The sequence below is a fragment of the Delphinapterus leucas genome, chromosome 9 (assembly GCF_059928025.1).
Source record: "Delphinapterus leucas isolate spDelLeu-1000000601 "Yukka" chromosome 9, BTC_Dleu_Yukka2, whole genome shotgun sequence".
NCBI classification, from domain to species: Eukaryota; Metazoa; Chordata; class Mammalia; order Artiodactyla; family Monodontidae; genus Delphinapterus; species Delphinapterus leucas.
The window spans coordinates 42,334,895-42,353,390 of NC_143137.1; the positions used below are offsets into that span (position 1 = coordinate 42,334,895).

Sequence of the window (18,496 nt, forward strand, 5' to 3'; positions counted from 1 at the left end):
CGGGTGGAGGAAACAGCTTAGTGGGGAGAGGATAAATTGTGTGATACATCCAGGTGCTGACCCTGGAGAATGGGCTCGGAGGACTGACCATTCAATGTCCAGATGAATCAGTCTCCCACCTTATCTGCATCTGGCAGCAGGTGAGGGCGAGGCTCAGGCTACGAGTCAGCAAAGGCCCACTGGATGCGAGCAAGTCCCTGTTCACATTAGAGGCTAACAGTGGGATTCATTGGCTCCCAGTGTTCCTAAGGCCACGTGTGTTTGTGTGTGTGTGTGTGTGTGTGTGTGTGTGTGTGTGTGTGTGTGTTTGCGGGGCAGAGGTGCTCAGCCTCATTTGGCGAGGAGTCTGCTCAGGTGTAGATAGATTTGGGGGCTCTGAGACCCAGGATCCATGTCTGGGCACTCTAAGCATTTCATGCTCCAATCTCTTTAATCCTTTTATTTATTCCTCAAACTTATATTAGTTGTTTCTTCCCTTCCTCATTCCAAAAAGGATTTAAGATGTTCCTGTTAGCACTTACTATGGGTCAAGCACACAAGGGTTTCGGATATATGTTGTTCCCTCTCTATAACGTGTTTTCCAAGTTTCCTTCTGTTCAAAGATCTATCGTTCCAACAAGGCCTAGACAAGTTTCATCTCCTCCCTGAAAACTCCACAGTCGTATCAGATGCGGTCTTTTCTCTTTGGAACTCTTTCAGTACTTGTGCTCTGAATTACATATTTCCCTACGCAATCATATTTTCTCCTAGCTTACCCTACCTCTCCATTGAAACTGTAAGACCTTTGGGGATAAGGACTTTATGTGAATTTTTAATGTCTCTGAAATCCACTAAGACACCAAGGACATAGTAAGCCCTCAGTAACAGGAACTGCATTTTAGGGAGACAAGCCCCTCTGTAATGGAGTGTTTCTTGACAGTGCACTAGAACTAGGACTAATAATGAACTTTCTGAGTTTCTCAGGAACAGTCATTGGAGCATGAACAGTTTAAATTACAAGGTCAGCTACCAGAAAGACAGAAGATAAAATTTGAAAAGCAATAAAGTGGCAATTTACATTTGTTCTCACCAGAGACTAAAGAAATACATTCATTGTAACAGTGACAAGCTAATGTTGGGGCTTTGTGGAAAGTTGAATGTTATACAGATATACTTTGTTGCACCCATTTTAGGTTTCTGTGAAGTGTGCCTGGATTATGCAGGTTCCTCTCTTGATATGAGCAACTGCTGAGGGACACAACTGTCAGAATCTAGAACTTGACCCCCAGACACTTCTGCAATAAACACATCAAGTGACCTAGTTCAAGGAAATGAGAAACAGATGCCACAGTCAAGATCCTCCTTCTGCTGTCACTCTTGTGGGTAGGAGAGCGAGTGGGAGGAAAAGGCGGAAATTTGGAAGTTTTAATTAGGGCCTTGAAAATGCAAATGTAAAGAAATAAGGAAATTGGTTCCCGGCAGTCTTCCCTTGACCAAATTTTGCTTTTCATTGTCCATTTAACAATGTTTCCCTGGTCCCTATACTTTAATATCGCTAGGCTTTATTTTGGGGCATTTACTTGTCTTTATTATTTTATGCACATTTCCTCCTTTTAATTTCCTATTTCTCCATCCCCAAAGCTTTTACAAAATTAGTTTTTTAATTAAAAATTTTTATTTCAAATGCCCAAGATGTAGCTTTTAGTGAGAAAAGGACTGGGCTTGTATCCCGGTGACCAAACCAGGGATTTTTCATGAGTGGTTGCTCTGTAGGGTTTCTATCCTTGGAATTTGTCTGCTTTGATCCAGTATTTCTATAGTGTCACATAAGGAAGTACCTTTCTGGTACATCTGGAGCTCCTGAAAAAAAGGCATTAAAGGTGGCCAGTAATTGTAATACTTTAATCTGTATTCATTATAATCTTGAATTACTTCTTAGGATCATCTACACACATTTTTTTTTTTTAAAGCAGCTTTCAGTCCCCCCCACCCCCTTTCTCTCTCTCTCTCTTTAGCGTCTGTCCACCACTATGTGGCAGCCCTTAGCCTAAAGATATGAATATGAATAAACTGCATTCTCTGCTCTTTTGGTCTCAGAGTTATAAAGACAAAATGAAATCTGGCACATAACTTTCATGACTATTCCATTTTTTGCTCTACCACTCTCCCTGTGTGAAACATCCTCCTTTCTTGGGGGGAGGGGAGAGAGAAGTAAGAGCAGTTGCCTACTATTTTATCCAAGCTTAATGACACATGAAATGGTCATCCTTTGTAAAGCATGTGTGGGAAGCAGGAAACTTCAAGGGGAGGAGCAACTGCTCAGACAGCTGAGAAACTTGAAGCCCAGAGCGTGTGGGTCTGGTCTAAACATTACACAGCTGTCCTTGCTCCTCAGCACTCTGTTCCTCTGCATCTTCACATCCATTCTAGACTGTCAGCTTCAGGCTTCGGGAGGACAGAAGACTTGCCACCCTCCGTATACAGCATCCACTGCTTTGAACATTTATCGAGCAATTACTTTGATGGAAGTAATTGTTAGATACCTTACATATACTGTCTTACTTAATTTTTACTAATCTGTAGGGTAGATGTTTTTATTACTCTTATTTTAGGGATGAGGAGACCGAGACTCAAAAAGGTCTGGTAGGGCTTCCCTGGTGGCGCAGTGGTTGCGAGTCTGCCTGCCGATGCAGGGGACATGGGTTCGTGCCCTGGTCCGGGAAGATCCCACATGCCGCGGAGCGGCTGGGCCCGTGAGCCATGGCCGCTGAGCCTGCACGTCCCGAGCCTGTGCTCCGCAACGGGAGAGGCCACAACAGTGAGAGGCCCGCATACCACAAAAAAAAAAAAAAAAAAGGTCTAGTAACTTGGCCAAGGTCATAGGGTTGGTACACGTCAGAGCAAAGACTGGAATATGGGCCTATTGTCACCATGTGTTTTGACCAATATGCTAGACTGCCCCCACTTGGTCGCCAAGAAGAGAAGGGACTCCTCAGCACTGGTGGAACTGATCAAAATCCACTGGGTATGGCTTAAACAACAGGTGTTCCTCTTTCAATACAGTTCAACAAATTTTCACAGTCAAGCTCTGGGTTAGGCTCTGTGGGACAATATGAAGTTGAGTAGGAAAGCTTCTTTGTTTTCTAGAAATTCGAGACCATGGGAGGAGGGCTAGAACTAAGTAACTTTCAAGTGAACTACAGAACACAGCATATTTAATCTTCATCTGATTATGTTATCTCCTGCATTCATTCACTCAATCACTCATTTATTTTTTCAACAAGTGTTTTCTCTGGCAAAATGGTACCAGTTGAATCCAAGAGGGAAACACACTGGATCCATCTGACACATAATTTCAGAATACAAGCATTCTGTAATATCACTTCAATAATTTTTTAAAAAGTGTCTAAAAATAGTTGTTCCCTGTTCTGATGAAAGACAGGTGAAAATTCAAATTCACAAAATATATAGAGTATGAGGGATTATTAATTAGCATGGCACATTTTTTCCCTTTACAAAATAATTAATTGCCCTTAAAAAGGCATAACAGTGAATGGATGCCGATATTAATTAACTTCATTAAATAACGAAATCGCTGGACAAAGAAACTTAAGGGCAAGGATCCACAGCCACGTGAAGCACCTCGAATTACAATGGAGATAATCAGAACGATGTGGCTTGATTTACAAAATTGGGAATTAAGGACAACTTTTTGGAACAAGCCCACTGGACACCGCAAGTAAAGGAACTTAGTTATCCAGGAGGCTGTAGGGTTTTGTCCAAAGAATGCAAGGGTGGGTGGGGGGGAGAAGGGTAACTGGGATCTGCCTGGTTTTCCCAATCTTCCTGGGCTTCCTTCAGTCATGCCTTCCGCTTGCTACGTCTAAGAAAATGCGTTTTCGACTAAGGTTTTGTATTTTAACAGCAAATAAAGTTTTTCTGCTTTCTTTCAAGCCACAAGGTTACAGCATTTAAAAGTAACAGAACATACGATAATTTTTTCTTCTCGGTCCACTCAATTTTATCACCCTCAGCCTGGGCTCCTACCCTGGGTTTCAGTTTTAATGTCAGGCACACACTTGTGTCTCGACCCTTAACAGCTCCCCTTGAGATACTCTGCTGCCATTTAAAATCGGGTTGCCCCGCTCGTCGTATCAGCGAATGCGGGAGCTGCACTCGGCAGCGCTCTAAACTGCAAGGCCACACATTGTGGAGTAACGTGACCCAGTGGCTCTACTTTGTTCTGCTCTTCTTCCAGCGGCAGGGCCACCGAGGCTCCAGAGCGCACGCACAGCGCCCCCGCGTGGTCATTCCCGAGCGTCCCCTCCCCGGTCCGGCCGTCCCCGCGACGAGCTGCTTGGGCCACGCGGGCTTTCTCGGGGTCCACTTGCAGCCTTAATCGGGTCCGAAACTTCGACCAGCGGCCCCCGCCCCGAGAGGGCCCTTTATTCTTCTCGGCCGCTCCCAAAGGGAGGGACAGCCGCTCCCGGGATGCGATCCGTGCCCTCGCCCTGGCTGAGTCCTGCACAGGTCCTACGTAGGGCCGGGGTCGCCGGGCTGCCCCAGGTCGGCCCCCGCCCTCGCCGGAAGTCCGCGCGTGCGCGCTGGCTGTCCGGGAGCGCGCGTCCGGCGCGGAGGGCGGGGGGAGCGGGACCGCAGCCGCTCACAGGGTGTCCCCGCCCCCGCCCCCCGGCGTTCCGCGGTCGCCGTGACAACCGGAGCAGCGGCACGGCGGCGGGCGCACGAGTCCGGCGCCGCCTCCCGGTAGCACCGCTAGGGAGGCAGCCGCCGCCAGGCCTTGCAGCTTTCCCCGCCTCCCCGCCGGCGGGGAGGGGCCGGCCCGCCCTCCGCCCGCCCGCCTGAGAGTGAGCGGCGCCGGGGCCGCCCCGCCGGCCCGCCGTTCCCCGGTCGCCGTCCGGGCGCGCGCAGCGAGCGGGCGCGACTATGCCAAGATGGTCCTGCAGGCGCGGAACAAGCACCGGGAGGCGGCCCCCAAGCCGCCCCAGCCACCCCGTGCCTCGCAGTCGCCGCTGAGGGGGTCGCCAGATGTCGGCGCCGGGGAGCCCGGGCCCGAGCGCGCGCCCCCGTCCCCTCGGCGCAAGGGCGCCGCGGGCAGAAAGGGGCCCCGCGCCGAGCCCGCCCCGCCGCTCGCCGGGGGCGGCCTCGGGGGGCGCTTGGCGGCCGGGCTGCGCGGGGCGCTGGGCCTGCGGCTCTCGGGGCGCGGCCGGACCTGGACCACGCTCCTGCTAGGTGAGCAGCCCAGCGCGCGGGCGCCGCCGGGACGCGGAACTTTGAGGCGCGGGCCCCCTCTCCCCTTCCCCTCCGCTCTCCTCCGGCTTCCGTGCCGCCGAGCCCCGCCGGTCGGTCCCTGCCAGTTCGCAGCCCTCTCCGAGTTTTCCTGGGACATCCTTACCTCTTCCTTCCCTCTCCCTCCCCTAGGCTCGGTCTTCCTCGCTCCCTTCCTACTTGCTCTCTGTCTCTGCTTTAAAAAAAAAAAAAAAAATGGCCCCGAGATCAACAGCTGCCCGGCCTGGCAGCGAATTGGCAGGTCTGCGCTAACGAGATTGGACGCTGCTGATTGGCGCGGGCCGGCAGCCTTCCAGTTATCTCGCCTCCTGTCCGGGAGAATGGTTTGCTTTGGGTTGGAAGCGATTCCACTGAACTCAAAGCAAAAGCACGTCCCGTGTTCTAGAAAGTTGCTAAACTTATAATTAAATTTTGGCGTGCTGTTTTTTTCTTGGCTGCAGACACCGCCGATGGCACTTTATTTGTGATTCCCTTCCGCACGTCACCTTCCCGGTTGTGTTGTGTTTTGGGCCCCCAAGCTGGGACCTTGCTGACCTGGGAAAGATTGGTATGGAGGGCTCCCGCTCATCCGCTGCCTTGACCTAACGGATGATATGTAATGATGTGCTGAAAAAAATAAAGTTGAAACATTCACATGTTGTGGACCGACTTCAGGTTTCCTTTGTTTTCTGGTCGACATTCTGATAAGGCAAGTTATAGCAGTTTGGATAATAGGCCTAATTTTTCTAAGTCTAAGTCAGCAAGTAAAATGCTGTAACACTGCCTTTTCCTATATAATGTCATTAATGGGCTTTGGCTACTGAATTATTTAACTCTTGGTCCTTTCAAATTCCTTTAGTGACCCCAAAGAATTTGGAGTTCAGTATAGACCAGGGAATAAAATACAACAAATCGGCTTCCCCTGAGATCACAGCCACTCAATCATAGAAAGCCAGTCATCACCGTGTGTGTGCGCCTGCACACACACACATTTTAATGGGCTCAGAAATGTTGATATTGCTTTTGGGGTACTTTTTTTTTTTTTTTCTATTGTAGATTCAAGACTAGAGAAATTCAGTATTTTCAGTACATTTCTCCTTTTTTTCAGTAGCGAGCTTGAAAAACCTTGCCAGTGTGCAGGTTAGTTCAATTCACCTTGGGGAGGCAGCATGGTACAGTGGATGAGACAGAGGCTCCTGATCCAGTTCACTGTGTTTAAGTTTGGTTTAAGTTTCAAGTTATTTCCTTTGCAAGCCTTGCCTTCTCTGTGACACGGGATTATCACCTGCCCTACTTACTCCAGGGCACATCCTGAGGAGCAGAACTAAAAGGGGTGGGTACTATATGGCTAGACACTTTGTATCTAAAACATTTAACAAGTTTTAGTTGCTGTTAAACTAAAAGCACAAGCATAATATTGATTTGATATCTGGTGACAGAATGAAGTTGCATTTTTCTTGAATAGATAGCTACTATAAACATTAACCACTCTGTAGCAAAATATGGAACGGGCATCACTCCTTAAGGGAGGTTACAGTAACAAATCATAGAATAATATCTATTGCCATTTTCTTATGTGCATATTTTCTTTGCTTGTAATTTCATTTCCTTTGAATCTTATATTGGATGGCTTATATTTGGATCTAGTAATGGTTCATACCTAAGTTTTGTGTTAATGTAACAGTGTGACACTTTACTTGACTCATCCCTTTGGGTATTGGAAAGAGGTACAGTGAAGGTGCTGTCCCACATTTTTGGATGTACTCTGGACACTGGCCATCAGATGGATGGAGGTTGGATGACCAGACCAAGGTCTAGAGACTTTCTGTCCTTGCTAACCGTTTACATGAGGACACGGGGCAGCTTGAAAGATGATTCTGGAGAATAACCAGACCTGGAATGTTTGGTTCTTTCTCTGGATCTGTACTCTCAAAACCTGTAAAGAGGAGCAGAGTTTAGACATTTTTGAAAGCTGCCTCATTTTCACTCTTCTTCCCTCCCAGAATGAGTGAGAACTGAGCTGACATGGTATGGTTTTTTAGTACAGGATTTTGCTATGACAAAAATTGTTTCATTTGTGTTTTGGAAGAAATTTTACAACTTGAGGCTCCCTGATAGAAGCACACCTTTTAAAGAGAGGCAGACTAGGGGTCCCTAGTCTCTCATCTCCTCCACGTGTGTGAAGCACTGATGGGGAACTCACAACCTACCAGGATGGCCCTTTCCACTGTTGGGCAGTCTTAAGCCCTGTTAAAAAATCTATTTTAATAAACGTGTTTTTCTTTTTTTTAGACATTATTTACCATTTAATGGTAACAGTCATAAAGAAGGTCTTTGAAATGTTTATTTTTAGATGTTTCAACCCAGTAGCTCCCTATATCAGCCAGGGGAGGCAGTGGTGTAGTAAGAAGAACCATGACACAGTGTTTTCCTAACTTTTTTGACCACAACCCGCAGAAAGCAACACGATTTACGTTAAACTGCTCACACTTCTGAAAATCCAACCCTGTATATTTATGCATGTGTCTCTCTGTCTGTCAAACTGTTTTATGTCAGTGTCCTGGCAGGAAACAGATTTAACAAGTGGCCTGTTTTCAAAAGTGTGAGCAGGTTTAAGGAACCCAAAAAGGACACTGAAGCACCCAGGGATTGTCACCAGTGGGAAGGTGCTACCACCTCTGGGCCTGAAGGGGAAAGGGAGCTTCCTCCAGAGCTGAACCCAAGGAGAGCTGTGGAGTGGGGGCAGGATCACCCAAGAAGAGTGACCCCAGACACTCTGCCCACCCTCTGATCTCCCACTGGTGCCTCTCACTGGCTGTCCAACGGGAAATCCTTAGGCAAGGGGTCCAGCTGAATCATTCTGTAGGGTCAGCCTCCTGGGGCTGGGAACAAGGCAGAGAAGGGAGGAGAACGGATTTGAAAAGGTCGTGCACTGTACTCACTCTGTAATGTACAGTGCATTCTGATTTTCTGTTCTGTCCTTTTTCAAAAAATGCTGTTTATAAACCATTAAGCGGATTTCATGATCTAGTATTATGACCCACAGTTGGACAACACTGCCTTAGAGGAACTGTTTTCTGATTCTGTACCTGTTTCAAACTCATTGGTGCCTGAGCAAAGCATTTAGCTTCTCTGAGCCTCAGTTTGCACACATGTAAAACTGGGAGACCTGGACTAGACTAGTGGTTCCCAACCTTAGCTGTATACTAGTGTCACCTGGAAACTTCAAAAAATCCCCAAAGCTAAGCCACACATCAGACCAATTAAATGAGAATCTGGGGTGGGTTGAGGTGGAGGGAAGCATTAGTAGCTTTAAGGTCTGATGTTCTGCTTCCCTTTAGGAGCCGACTGTCTAGCATCACAGAGCTGACATTCCTACCTGACAGCAATCCCCTGGAACTAAGTGTATCTACCCCTCCCCTCTTTTAAATGGGGACACAGCCCAGTTTGCCAAAGTTTCTCCTAATCTCTATTGTTTTCCCAAAAGGGGCTGTGAGTTGCTATTTATCATCTGATATGTCTGTTATTTTAATTGGAGTAGCATTCACGGAGATGGTGAAGACTAGGGGTGTGGTGAGCGGACAGATTTAAGGGAAAAGGTCAAGAATTCTATCTTGGACATGTTACCTTTGAGACATTCGTGAGATGTCCAAGTAGAAATGTCAAGTAGGCAATGGGACATAAGAGAAGAGATCTGAGTGGAAACATAAAACAGGGAGTCATCAGCAAATGGATGGTATTAAATTCATGGGAATTGATGATAGTATCCTCTCCTGATATGGAGTTTACTCTGTGCCAGGCATAGTTCTAAGTATTTTAGATTAACCGACTTATCTCAAATTCATTTAACTATTAAGTCAGTCCTCACCATGACACTGTGATTGTCATACCCATTTTACCAGATTGGGGGCCTGAGGCACACAGATGTTAAGTAACTTGCCCAAGGTCACCCCTAGAATGTGGAAGGGTCAGGACTTGAACCCAGGCAATGTGGCTCCAGAGTTCATGCTCTTGACTGCTATGCTTATATTTCATCTTCTCTAGGGTGAGAATAGCAAGAAGAGAAATGAAGCCCCAGGGTCCAGTTCAGAGAAACCTCAACATTTAGTGCTCAGTAAGCATTAGCTTTCTTGTTTCTTCCTTCTTCAGGGGAAATAAGGAAGAGAGGGATCATAACTAGAGATAAGGGAATAGAAGTGGAAAAAGAGCATATTGGGGTTGGCTTAATGGGCAAGAAAAGCTGAGGAACCGAGAGGCACAGGGGCCACTGGCCATCTTGTGGTATGGCTTTCAAACAAACACTTAGACACACCTGAGCACCAGCGCTGAGGGTGTGTTAATACATAGATGTTGGGCTAATACAGTTCCCTGAAAGCCAGTGAGTTGGATGGGTATTTGGGCTTTTAGAGAGTTTCCTCTGTTTAAAACCAGTTTTTTCTTTCTAAAGTACACTTCTGGTTAACTTTAAAGAATGTTTATAATCACTTAAATATATGTTATTATTAAAATATACAATTAGGAGGGTTCTGAATATGTGATATTCATGAGAGCTCAAATAAATAACAAATGTGATAAGTTTAATTTGTGTAAATATAAGGATATATTACCAACTCGTGATTGATTTTTGGCCCATAATATGGCATCAATACTGAAAGCAGATAAAATTTTATTATCTACATGTGTGTATTTGGATGTTGCTAAAATTTGCACTGTAGCTATTTTTGTAAGCTTTACACACTTTGTAAGATTAGGCTATATTATAATGTCTCTTAAAGCTTATGTTAATGAGATATTCACATTATCATAGAGACTACAAGCCTGTGTGCTTGTTTCCAAATGGGGTAGCATAGGCTTTATAATTTATATGTTTAATCTTAAATTCTTGTTTTGCTAGTTCATCTTTTACCATCAGGTTATACTTTGCCCAAACCATTGGAACATTATTCTTCCAAGGTCAAGAGTCTGCTAGTTTTCTTTAGTTACCATTCTGATGATTACTAGTCATAAAAGTTAGTAAAAATTACACCTCTTTCTAGGTCAAAACCTTTATATTATTGTTTAATCCCATAAAAAGCAGTCCTGTTTCATAGGAAAGATCAGTTCTCCATGGGTGGTCTTTCATAATTCAAGAATCATTGAGTACGATTAAGTTTAAAAAGTGGAAGAATTAATTTTTGGAGTACATAAATCTACAACTATTGTAACTTTTATTTTTGTTTTGATACTAATTTTCATTTTCTCAGCATTATTACTGTCTTCCCCCCCCCCCCCCCCCCCCCGCTGAATGCATTTAAGAGCTCATATATCTTCATGTTTTCCTGGCATATTTCCTCATATTTGACTTCCTTTCCATAGTAACCAATTATCAGGTGTGTTTTCCAGTACTTTCACTACACGTAATTGATTCTTGGATGGCATTTTGTATTTTAAACATAGCAGCAAATGTTAACATAACAGCACAGTCACCAAAACTAGTCACAGAAGTTCTGAGTGATTCATTGTACTGACCAAGGATGGAGGTGATTTTATCTTCTAGTTTACAATAGCACCAACTATATCTTAAAACACAGTTTATAAATCACTTGGCCAATAACTTTTGAACACTTGCCATCTTGACAGATTTTTAATTTGAGAATATTGTTATAATTGAGAAGAGTGAGGCTTTATTCGTATGTTCACGCCAACTCAAATTTGCCTAATATACTACTGCTCTGCATTGCATTTTCCTATTACTTCCTAACAGTAACCACTGCTTTTTGTAGTGCAGCCTTTCAGTGCTGAAAATGTCACACCTCAGAATATTTTCCCCACGTTTTAATACTAATCATAAAGTACTTACATAACTAGCAGAGAGCTACTGTTTTCTACTTATGTTTAAAAGTTTTTTAAAAATAAGACCTGATTCCTCACTCTTCTCACCTTTGATCTTCATGGAAGTTTCATGGGAATCTAGAACTTAAAAGTTAACTCCTGGAATTTGATATGTGAGGAAACTAAGGTGGGCCAGGTGAATGGTCTGACATCTCTAGTGAGTTCACTGGGTGAAGTTTGGGATTAAAGTTAAGGTATCTTGGCTTGTTAAGCACATCTGTCAAATTGTAGGTTTCAGATCTACAGTCTAAGGCAACTGTCACAGATGCTTTAATGGGAAGATGATCTCATGTGTTCCAAGACCTGATAACTTTTTTAGCAAGAGCACTACTTTGGTGGCTTATGGGGAATTGCTCTGATTGTTAAATCCTTATGGTCAACCTGTCAGTCTCCATTTTGTCTTTGCATAACCTTTTTTCGGAAACTACTAAATTCTGAATTGTTTTTGATTGTGTTAGTTGGTTGTTTGGCATTGTTACAAAAAAAAAATGGAATAAAATAGTAAAAAACAGTATCACAGTTTTCTTAATCATTTAAAGGCTAAGCAAAACATTGTGCTACCCAAGGGCAGTTTGCAATTTGGGGAGAATGCATAACCTTGAGAATCCATAACCATAGCCTTGAAACTTTAAATGGCTTATCGATTAATGAACTTCTTAAAATCTCTTGCTTAATAATATGCTGGGCCTGGGTGTATATTGTGTATATATGGATCTTTTTTTTTTTTTTTTCCCTCTGGTGAAGAGATGCAGCTTCTACATTTTTTTCCATTAGATTTATTAAAGCTTTACAGTTTCACTATGCTTGCCCAGGGGCATTTAATGAGCTAGCATATTATTTCAGGTGTATATTTTATCTAGATACTTGTTCTTTAAAAACTGAAATGGAATTTTTTTTTGGTAAGGAGAAAGTTACTTTATGAAAATTGGTAATGTAGGTTACTGTTTGATTTAGAAATATTTGTGTCCATATTATGTGAGGATACGATTTTAGAAGGAAGTTAGAATTTATTGCTTTAAAAACCCATATGTTGGGTAATGGTATTAAGTATTGCCTACTTTAATATATGTATATACATAAATATTTTAAATGTGAAAATTTTCTTTGTCTATTTCTTTGTTTAGAGGCCTAATTTTATACTGTTTGATATACATTTTCCAGGTTCTGTTTTTATAATTTCACTTCAAAATAAACCTTTGTCCTTGATTTTTAAATTATTTCTAAGAAGTTTCCTCCTTTATGTCAGTGTACCCTTTTGGTTAAATGTGCTTATTAACATTTTTTAATGCTTAAGCTTCCAATTAGAAGGGCACCAGAAGCATAGAACCCAGGCAATCCATGAGGCCTTGGTTTATCCCAATCATGTGACCTTGGGCCTCATGGGAAAATACGAGCCATTTTTGCCTCAAAAGGCCTCCTGGATCTTTTTGCTTAATATGTGAAAGTGCTCTGTGAACTGCAACTGATAAACAGTTGTTAGATTTATTCATTATAATTGAGAATTTCTTAATTTTTCCCTAACTGTTGTAAGGTATTATTTTGCTCAATGCCAAATATATGGAGGAGATTCAAATTAACTAAGGTCAACGTTACAAGCATTATTACACAGACCATTGTGAATTCTACCTAGGAGCTATATAGTTTCTTCCAATCGTGATGGAATTTTAAAGTAGTCCTACTTCTCACTTTGAGACTTAATGTCTCTATTAATAAATTGAGTGCATTCCTTTTTTCCCTATTGAAAAAACAAATTAAAAGAGTCAAACCTGCCAAGGCTTTTAGTTTGGGGAGCAGAAAGTTCTAAAAGGAAAACAGAAAATAGCCATGGAGGCCCCTTGGACAGTGTGAAGTCCTAAGTATTAGTAGTAGTAGTTGTAGCTATACAAGGTCATTACATGCTAGGAATAGAGATAACCAGGTGAAAACCCCTCATTTCACATTTGGTGAAAATGAGACTGAAGCTAAATAAGTCATATAAAATCTAAGGAATATTTCTTCTTAAGAAGGACTTTCTTACCATGGAAGGTAAAAAAGAATTCGATTCTTAATTTTTTTTTAAAATTTTTATTTATTTATTTATTTGCGGTACGCGGGCCTCTCACTGTGGCCTCTCCCGTTGCGGAGCACAGGCTCCGGATGCACGGGCTCAGCGGCCATGGCTCACGGGCCCAGCCGCTCCGCGGCATGTGGGATCTTCCTGGACCGGGGCAGGAACCCGTGTCCCCTGCATCGGCAGGCGGACTCTCAACCACTGCGCCACCAGGGAAGCCCTACCGTTCTTGATACCACTGGTTGAGTGGCGCTGCCAAACTCCCCTCCTGGTGTTCCTAGAGCTCTGAGAGCCTGACACACTATATATATAGTGAGTGAGCCTTCAGTTAATGTCTCATTATTGTCAATATCATGTATATTCTATAACACCAGTATCAGTGATGGGAATTCTTTCGTGATGTTGGATCAGAGTCCACATACAGCCTTATTGTAACTGTCTTCTTTTCTGGCTACGCACCATAAATCCTCGCCTAAATTGTAATCATGTCCTGTAATCCATCCCCCCTCCCCCCCCCACCCAATCCCACTTTAATAAACCCTGTGCTGAGAGGGCCACTATTGATCTGCCTTCTCAGATTTCTTACAGTTCATAGACTTTGTGCTATTTGCTTGGGTGCCTAATGTGTTCTCTCATTATTTTATGCACCTAAATCTTCTCTCTCAAAGATTTTATCTTTAAGGGCCTAGATGCTGGCTACTATCGCTTTAATGTCCTCAGTTTCTAGGAAAATGTGTTGTGCATCTAGGAGGCATTTATGTACTTGTTGGCTTTAAAGCCCTTGATAACACACAGTCTAGGTGTAGAAAGAAGGAAGGGGCCAAGCCTGAGGTATACATGACCGTTTTCTCTTTCCCAAACTGGGTCCTAAAGAATGTCTTTTTACTTATTAGTTTACTATACAGAAACTGGGCTTTGATTTTTTCTAGGTACTGTAGACTAGAAACATGATTTCCTTCAATATATTAATTTTGTTATATCTGTTTTACCGTCACATAATTGGAACCCTTTGAGCAGTTTGGAATGCTTAGATATTGTCTTTAGGTGTTTAGGTTGTGACTTAATTGAGTATATTCTCTAATTTCTCTCACATGGTGATAGTCATTTAACAGTTCAACCCAGTGAGGTGCCAGGCACGATGCTAGAGGATGTAGATATTAAGATGAATTAAACACAAGCTCAGCCTCAAGGCTTCTCATCCTAGCATAGGGAACTGTTTAGGTGCTCTAATAAAAGTGTAATAGCTATGTTGGCAGGACAAGCTTCACAAAATGCCACATTTGAATTCCTTTGACTTTGAAGGATGAATTAGTAGTTTTCAGGCAGGAGCAAAGGCATAGCATCATTAAAACCCTTGGTAGGGACTTCCCTGGTGGCGCAGTGGTTAAGAATCTACCTGCCAATGCAGGGGACGTGGGTTCGATCCCTGGTCCGGGAAGATCCCACATGCCGCAGAGCAAGCAAGCCTGTGCGCCACAACTACTGAGCCCATGTGCCACAAGGACTGAAGCCCGCGCGTCTAGAGCCCGTGCTCTGCAACAAGAGAAGCCCACGCACCTCAACGGAGAGTAGCCCCCGCTCACCGCAACCAGAGACAGCCCACATGCGTAGCAATGAAGACCCAACGCAGCCAAAAACAAAACGAAACAAAACCAAAAAACACTTGTCATTTTAGGGGATCATTGCCCAGTGCAGCCAAGCATGAAGGGTGTGTGGTGGGATTAACTGGAAAAAGGCCAGAATGTGGACTCCATGGTGTGGGCCATGGAAAGTCATGGGACTTTTTAGACAGGGGGAGGAGATGCTTAAGTCTGTACATTTAGAAACTGACTTCCTTCTCCAGGATGGATTGTTGGTGTGGAATAGGGAGACTATTTACTGGTGACTTCATCTTCTGGGAAGAAACTTTTAAACTCTGAATGGACCCTTGAGAACAATTGTTAGTAATATTAGGAAGAGGTTGAGTGTGGAACTTGTCAAGGTTGATTTTAAAACCTTGTCCAGTGGATTTAAGAAGAGTTCTTAACTTCTTTTTATGTCATTTTGTTACTTGAGCATTAGGGAGGCCAAAACTGCAGAATGCTTTAAGTATGGATTAACCTCAATTTAAGAATAAGATGTATTTTTAAATTTTGCAAGTCATTTTGGACTTACAATATATTTCTCTGTATAAATATTGTTACGAGATGAGGTCATCAAATGCCTACAGATGGGAAGGGAGGCAGCTCTGTCACTGTGGAAAGAAACTGAGGCTTGGAATTAGAACTTCTGGGTCCAGGTTCTTGCTTTTGGGGAAATAACCTCTCAGAGGCCCAGTTTTTCATTTGTAAAATGGGAATAAATACAGGATTGTTGTGAGACTCAAATAAGAGGGCTTGTGAAGGTATTCTGTGAATTAAGTCAAGTACTAGTTATGAAGTACACGCGTGAGGGATTACATGTAGGGTAGATGGGAAACTGTAGTCCTGGCTGCGGTTGCAGGAGGGTGGCTGGCAGGTTACCAGAGAGGGGCAAGGGGAGAAGCAGCCCACCCTGGCTTCACAGTTCCTGCTCTCCTGCCTTGAGGAGGAGGAAGAGAGAAAGGACAGTGGGTCTCCAACTTTAGCGTGCAGAAGACTCAGCTGAGGAATCTTAGGAAAGCAGATCGCGGGGCTCAACTTCCCAGCAATCCTAACTGGGTGGGTGGGAGGACTTCTGAGTCACCTGCTGGGGCGAGGCGACCTGGGGGAAGGTAGGAGGCTGGGAGAGTTGGTGAGAGAGGTCTGGGGGATCTGGTGCTGGTTGGAGAGGGGATGGGATCTAGGAACCCTTGAGGACTGAGCAGAACAGCGTGGAAGGACCCCCTCCTCCATTTCTTTCCCTGTTCCTCCTGCCCTCTTTACTGCTGGAAAGCTCTGCGGGCCAGGCAAGATCGAGGGGGGGAAGCAGGGGGCGTCCCCTTCCCACTTTCCGAGCTGTGGCTGGAAGGAGGGGTGTCAGAGGGAGCAGAGCTGGGGCAGGACCTCGGGAACTCCACTGTGCCGGGGTTCCAGACTGAGAATGGCAGGCTTAGGCAGCGGGCTGCGCGTAGGCGAGGGGTCTAATATGCACTGATCGCTGGGACACTATTTTAGAAAAAAAACAAAACAAAACAATTATATGCACACGAGTGTGTGTGTGTGTGTGTGTGTGTAGCCATCCATCAATCAAAGTATATTCAACTCTGGTTTATTATGTGGACAGGGTTTAGGATTATTTAATTTCCCACCTTAATTATATGCATTAATTCAGCAAACATTTGAGTCTGGCTATGTGCTCAGCTTCTTGCTAAGTACTGCTGTAGTAAAATTCAGTGAAACATTGTTTGTACCCTCAGGGAATTACATTCTATTTTGTTTAAACAAGATTCTAATAACAGGAGAAGAATAATTTTCAGTGAAGAAGCAGCTCAAATCGCATAAGGCTGAAAATTGATATAATGTGACATATAATCTTGTACAAAATTTCTTTAATCAGAAAGTGGAAGGAGTGGCCAATTTAGTTTCAGAGTATTGGTAATTTGTGTGCTTCTAGCAAAACTTAAGAGCCTTTCAGAATTCTCAGCCACAGGATTGCAATCTTTTGAATTACGTTACAAAGCAAACCTTCTTTCCTTGAACACCTTTTTCTTATAGAATAGTTTTGGATTTTTTGAAAGTTTTCTTTATCTTCTGATTTTTTTAAAAAAATGCTGTATTTACCTCAGTACCTTAGAATGACAAGAATAGCATATGTGTTAAACTGGAAAAATTGGTTATCAATTTTGTGACACTCCCAGAAGACTATACACAGGATTGATAATCACTGGAATACATTTAGAGAAAATCATTTATAATCTTTTCTGTAGGCAAGAAGGCAAGAAAAGCTCTTTAGGGATACTTGAGGAAGTTTTTGTCATTTTATGTCTTTATGCTTAAATTATGCTCACAAGGCAGTATCTGCTTTACTTGCTGGGGCTTTCATTTTCAAATGACATATGCATATAATTTATCTCAATTTTGAATAAATTAAAGTATAGTTCTACACTTTTATAAAAAAATAATAACTTCTATAAAACATACTGCCTTTATCAACAGATGAATGGTAACTTTTTTCTTTTATCTTTAAAATAAATAAAGAAAGAGGGAAGGGGAATAAGATACTTAGGGTAAGGAGGCTCTGGCCTTTGTGTCAGCCCCTCCCTCCTCCACAAGAGGCCACACAGCACAGGGATCTTAGGTCGGAATTCCTGCTTCCAACCTCCCTTTCTCTGTTTATCCACTTTGTTTCTTGGGCAAGTTCCTAAAGTTCTCTGGGAATCAACGTATTATCTGTATACCAGGGAAGGTTGGTACCTAACACATCGGATGGTTGCGAGGATTTATTGAGTTAGTTCAAGTAAAGCACTTAAAAATGCCTGGCAGGTAATAAAAATTCAAATGTTAGCTGCTTTATTACTATTATTAAATTGAAATGAACAAAGGACTTCAAAACATTGGACAGATTATGAATCGACCCTGGAAACTATGGAAGAGGGTCATTCAAATGCAAAGAAATCCAAGAATTGTCTAGTGCTGCACGGATTGAATTAAAGGAAGGCACCAAAAGGCACTTTGTATCTTCCATCCTTCTGAGAAGTTGTAGTATTCTGAGGAAGTAGAGAGATGATGATCTTGAGAAATCCTATGTACCGCTGCAGAATTGTGAAGGTCAAAGACTAATTTAAAGGCGTAATGTGAAATGCATTTCTGTTAAAGTCAGCAGAATACTGGATGCCCTCTTTTACCAGAATTACTTGGTATTATTCTAGAAGTTTATTATTATTGTCAGATGGGAAGAAGAAACTAATAGTAAAATTATAAAACATGAGCAAAGTTATCTTTTTAAAATATTATTTAAAATGGAGAATTGAAGATGATAAACCAAAAAAATAAATAAATAAAAGAATTAATAGTTTAGTAAATGAGCCCAAAAGAAATACATTACAAAATAAATACACTTCAAAAATAAATACATTAACAATATCCAGTAAAGTATAATGAAAACAAAATTTCATGGTTATTAGCAGGAACAAAAAGATGTTAAACTCCCAGGTAAGACTTAATAAGAAATATGAGTTAACTATGTATTATGTATTAGCTCTACTGATAGGATTTTTGTCGATGGCAGTTGAAAAGAGAGTTGAATAACTGAAGTTATATATCATGTTTATGGATACTAACATATACATATATATTATAAATATGTAGATTCTTCCCATATTAATTTATGAATGAAATCAAAATTATAAGCTCTAAGGGATTACCAAAGTAT

General features: G+C 42.8%; 1 protein-coding gene across 4 annotated transcripts in view; it reads left to right on the top strand.

Annotated features, from left to right (window-relative positions):
• The first annotated feature begins 4,862 nt into the window (after positions 1-4,862).
• The window catches only part of DPY19L1 (dpy-19 like C-mannosyltransferase 1), a 126,766-nt gene continuing 113,132 nt past the window's right edge, over positions 4,863-18,496 (top strand). For 3 of the 4 annotated variants that reach the window (XM_022583561.2, XM_089917537.1, XM_089917539.1), the window contains exon 1: positions 4,865-5,229. In XM_022583561.2, coding sequence (XP_022439269.1) covers positions 4,932-5,229 — 298 coding nt within the window. In that variant the 5' untranslated portion in view covers positions 4,865-4,931. Of the gene's footprint in view, positions 5,230-18,496 lie in introns of all 4 variants that reach the window. The other variant, XM_089917538.1, reaches the window with a different exon arrangement.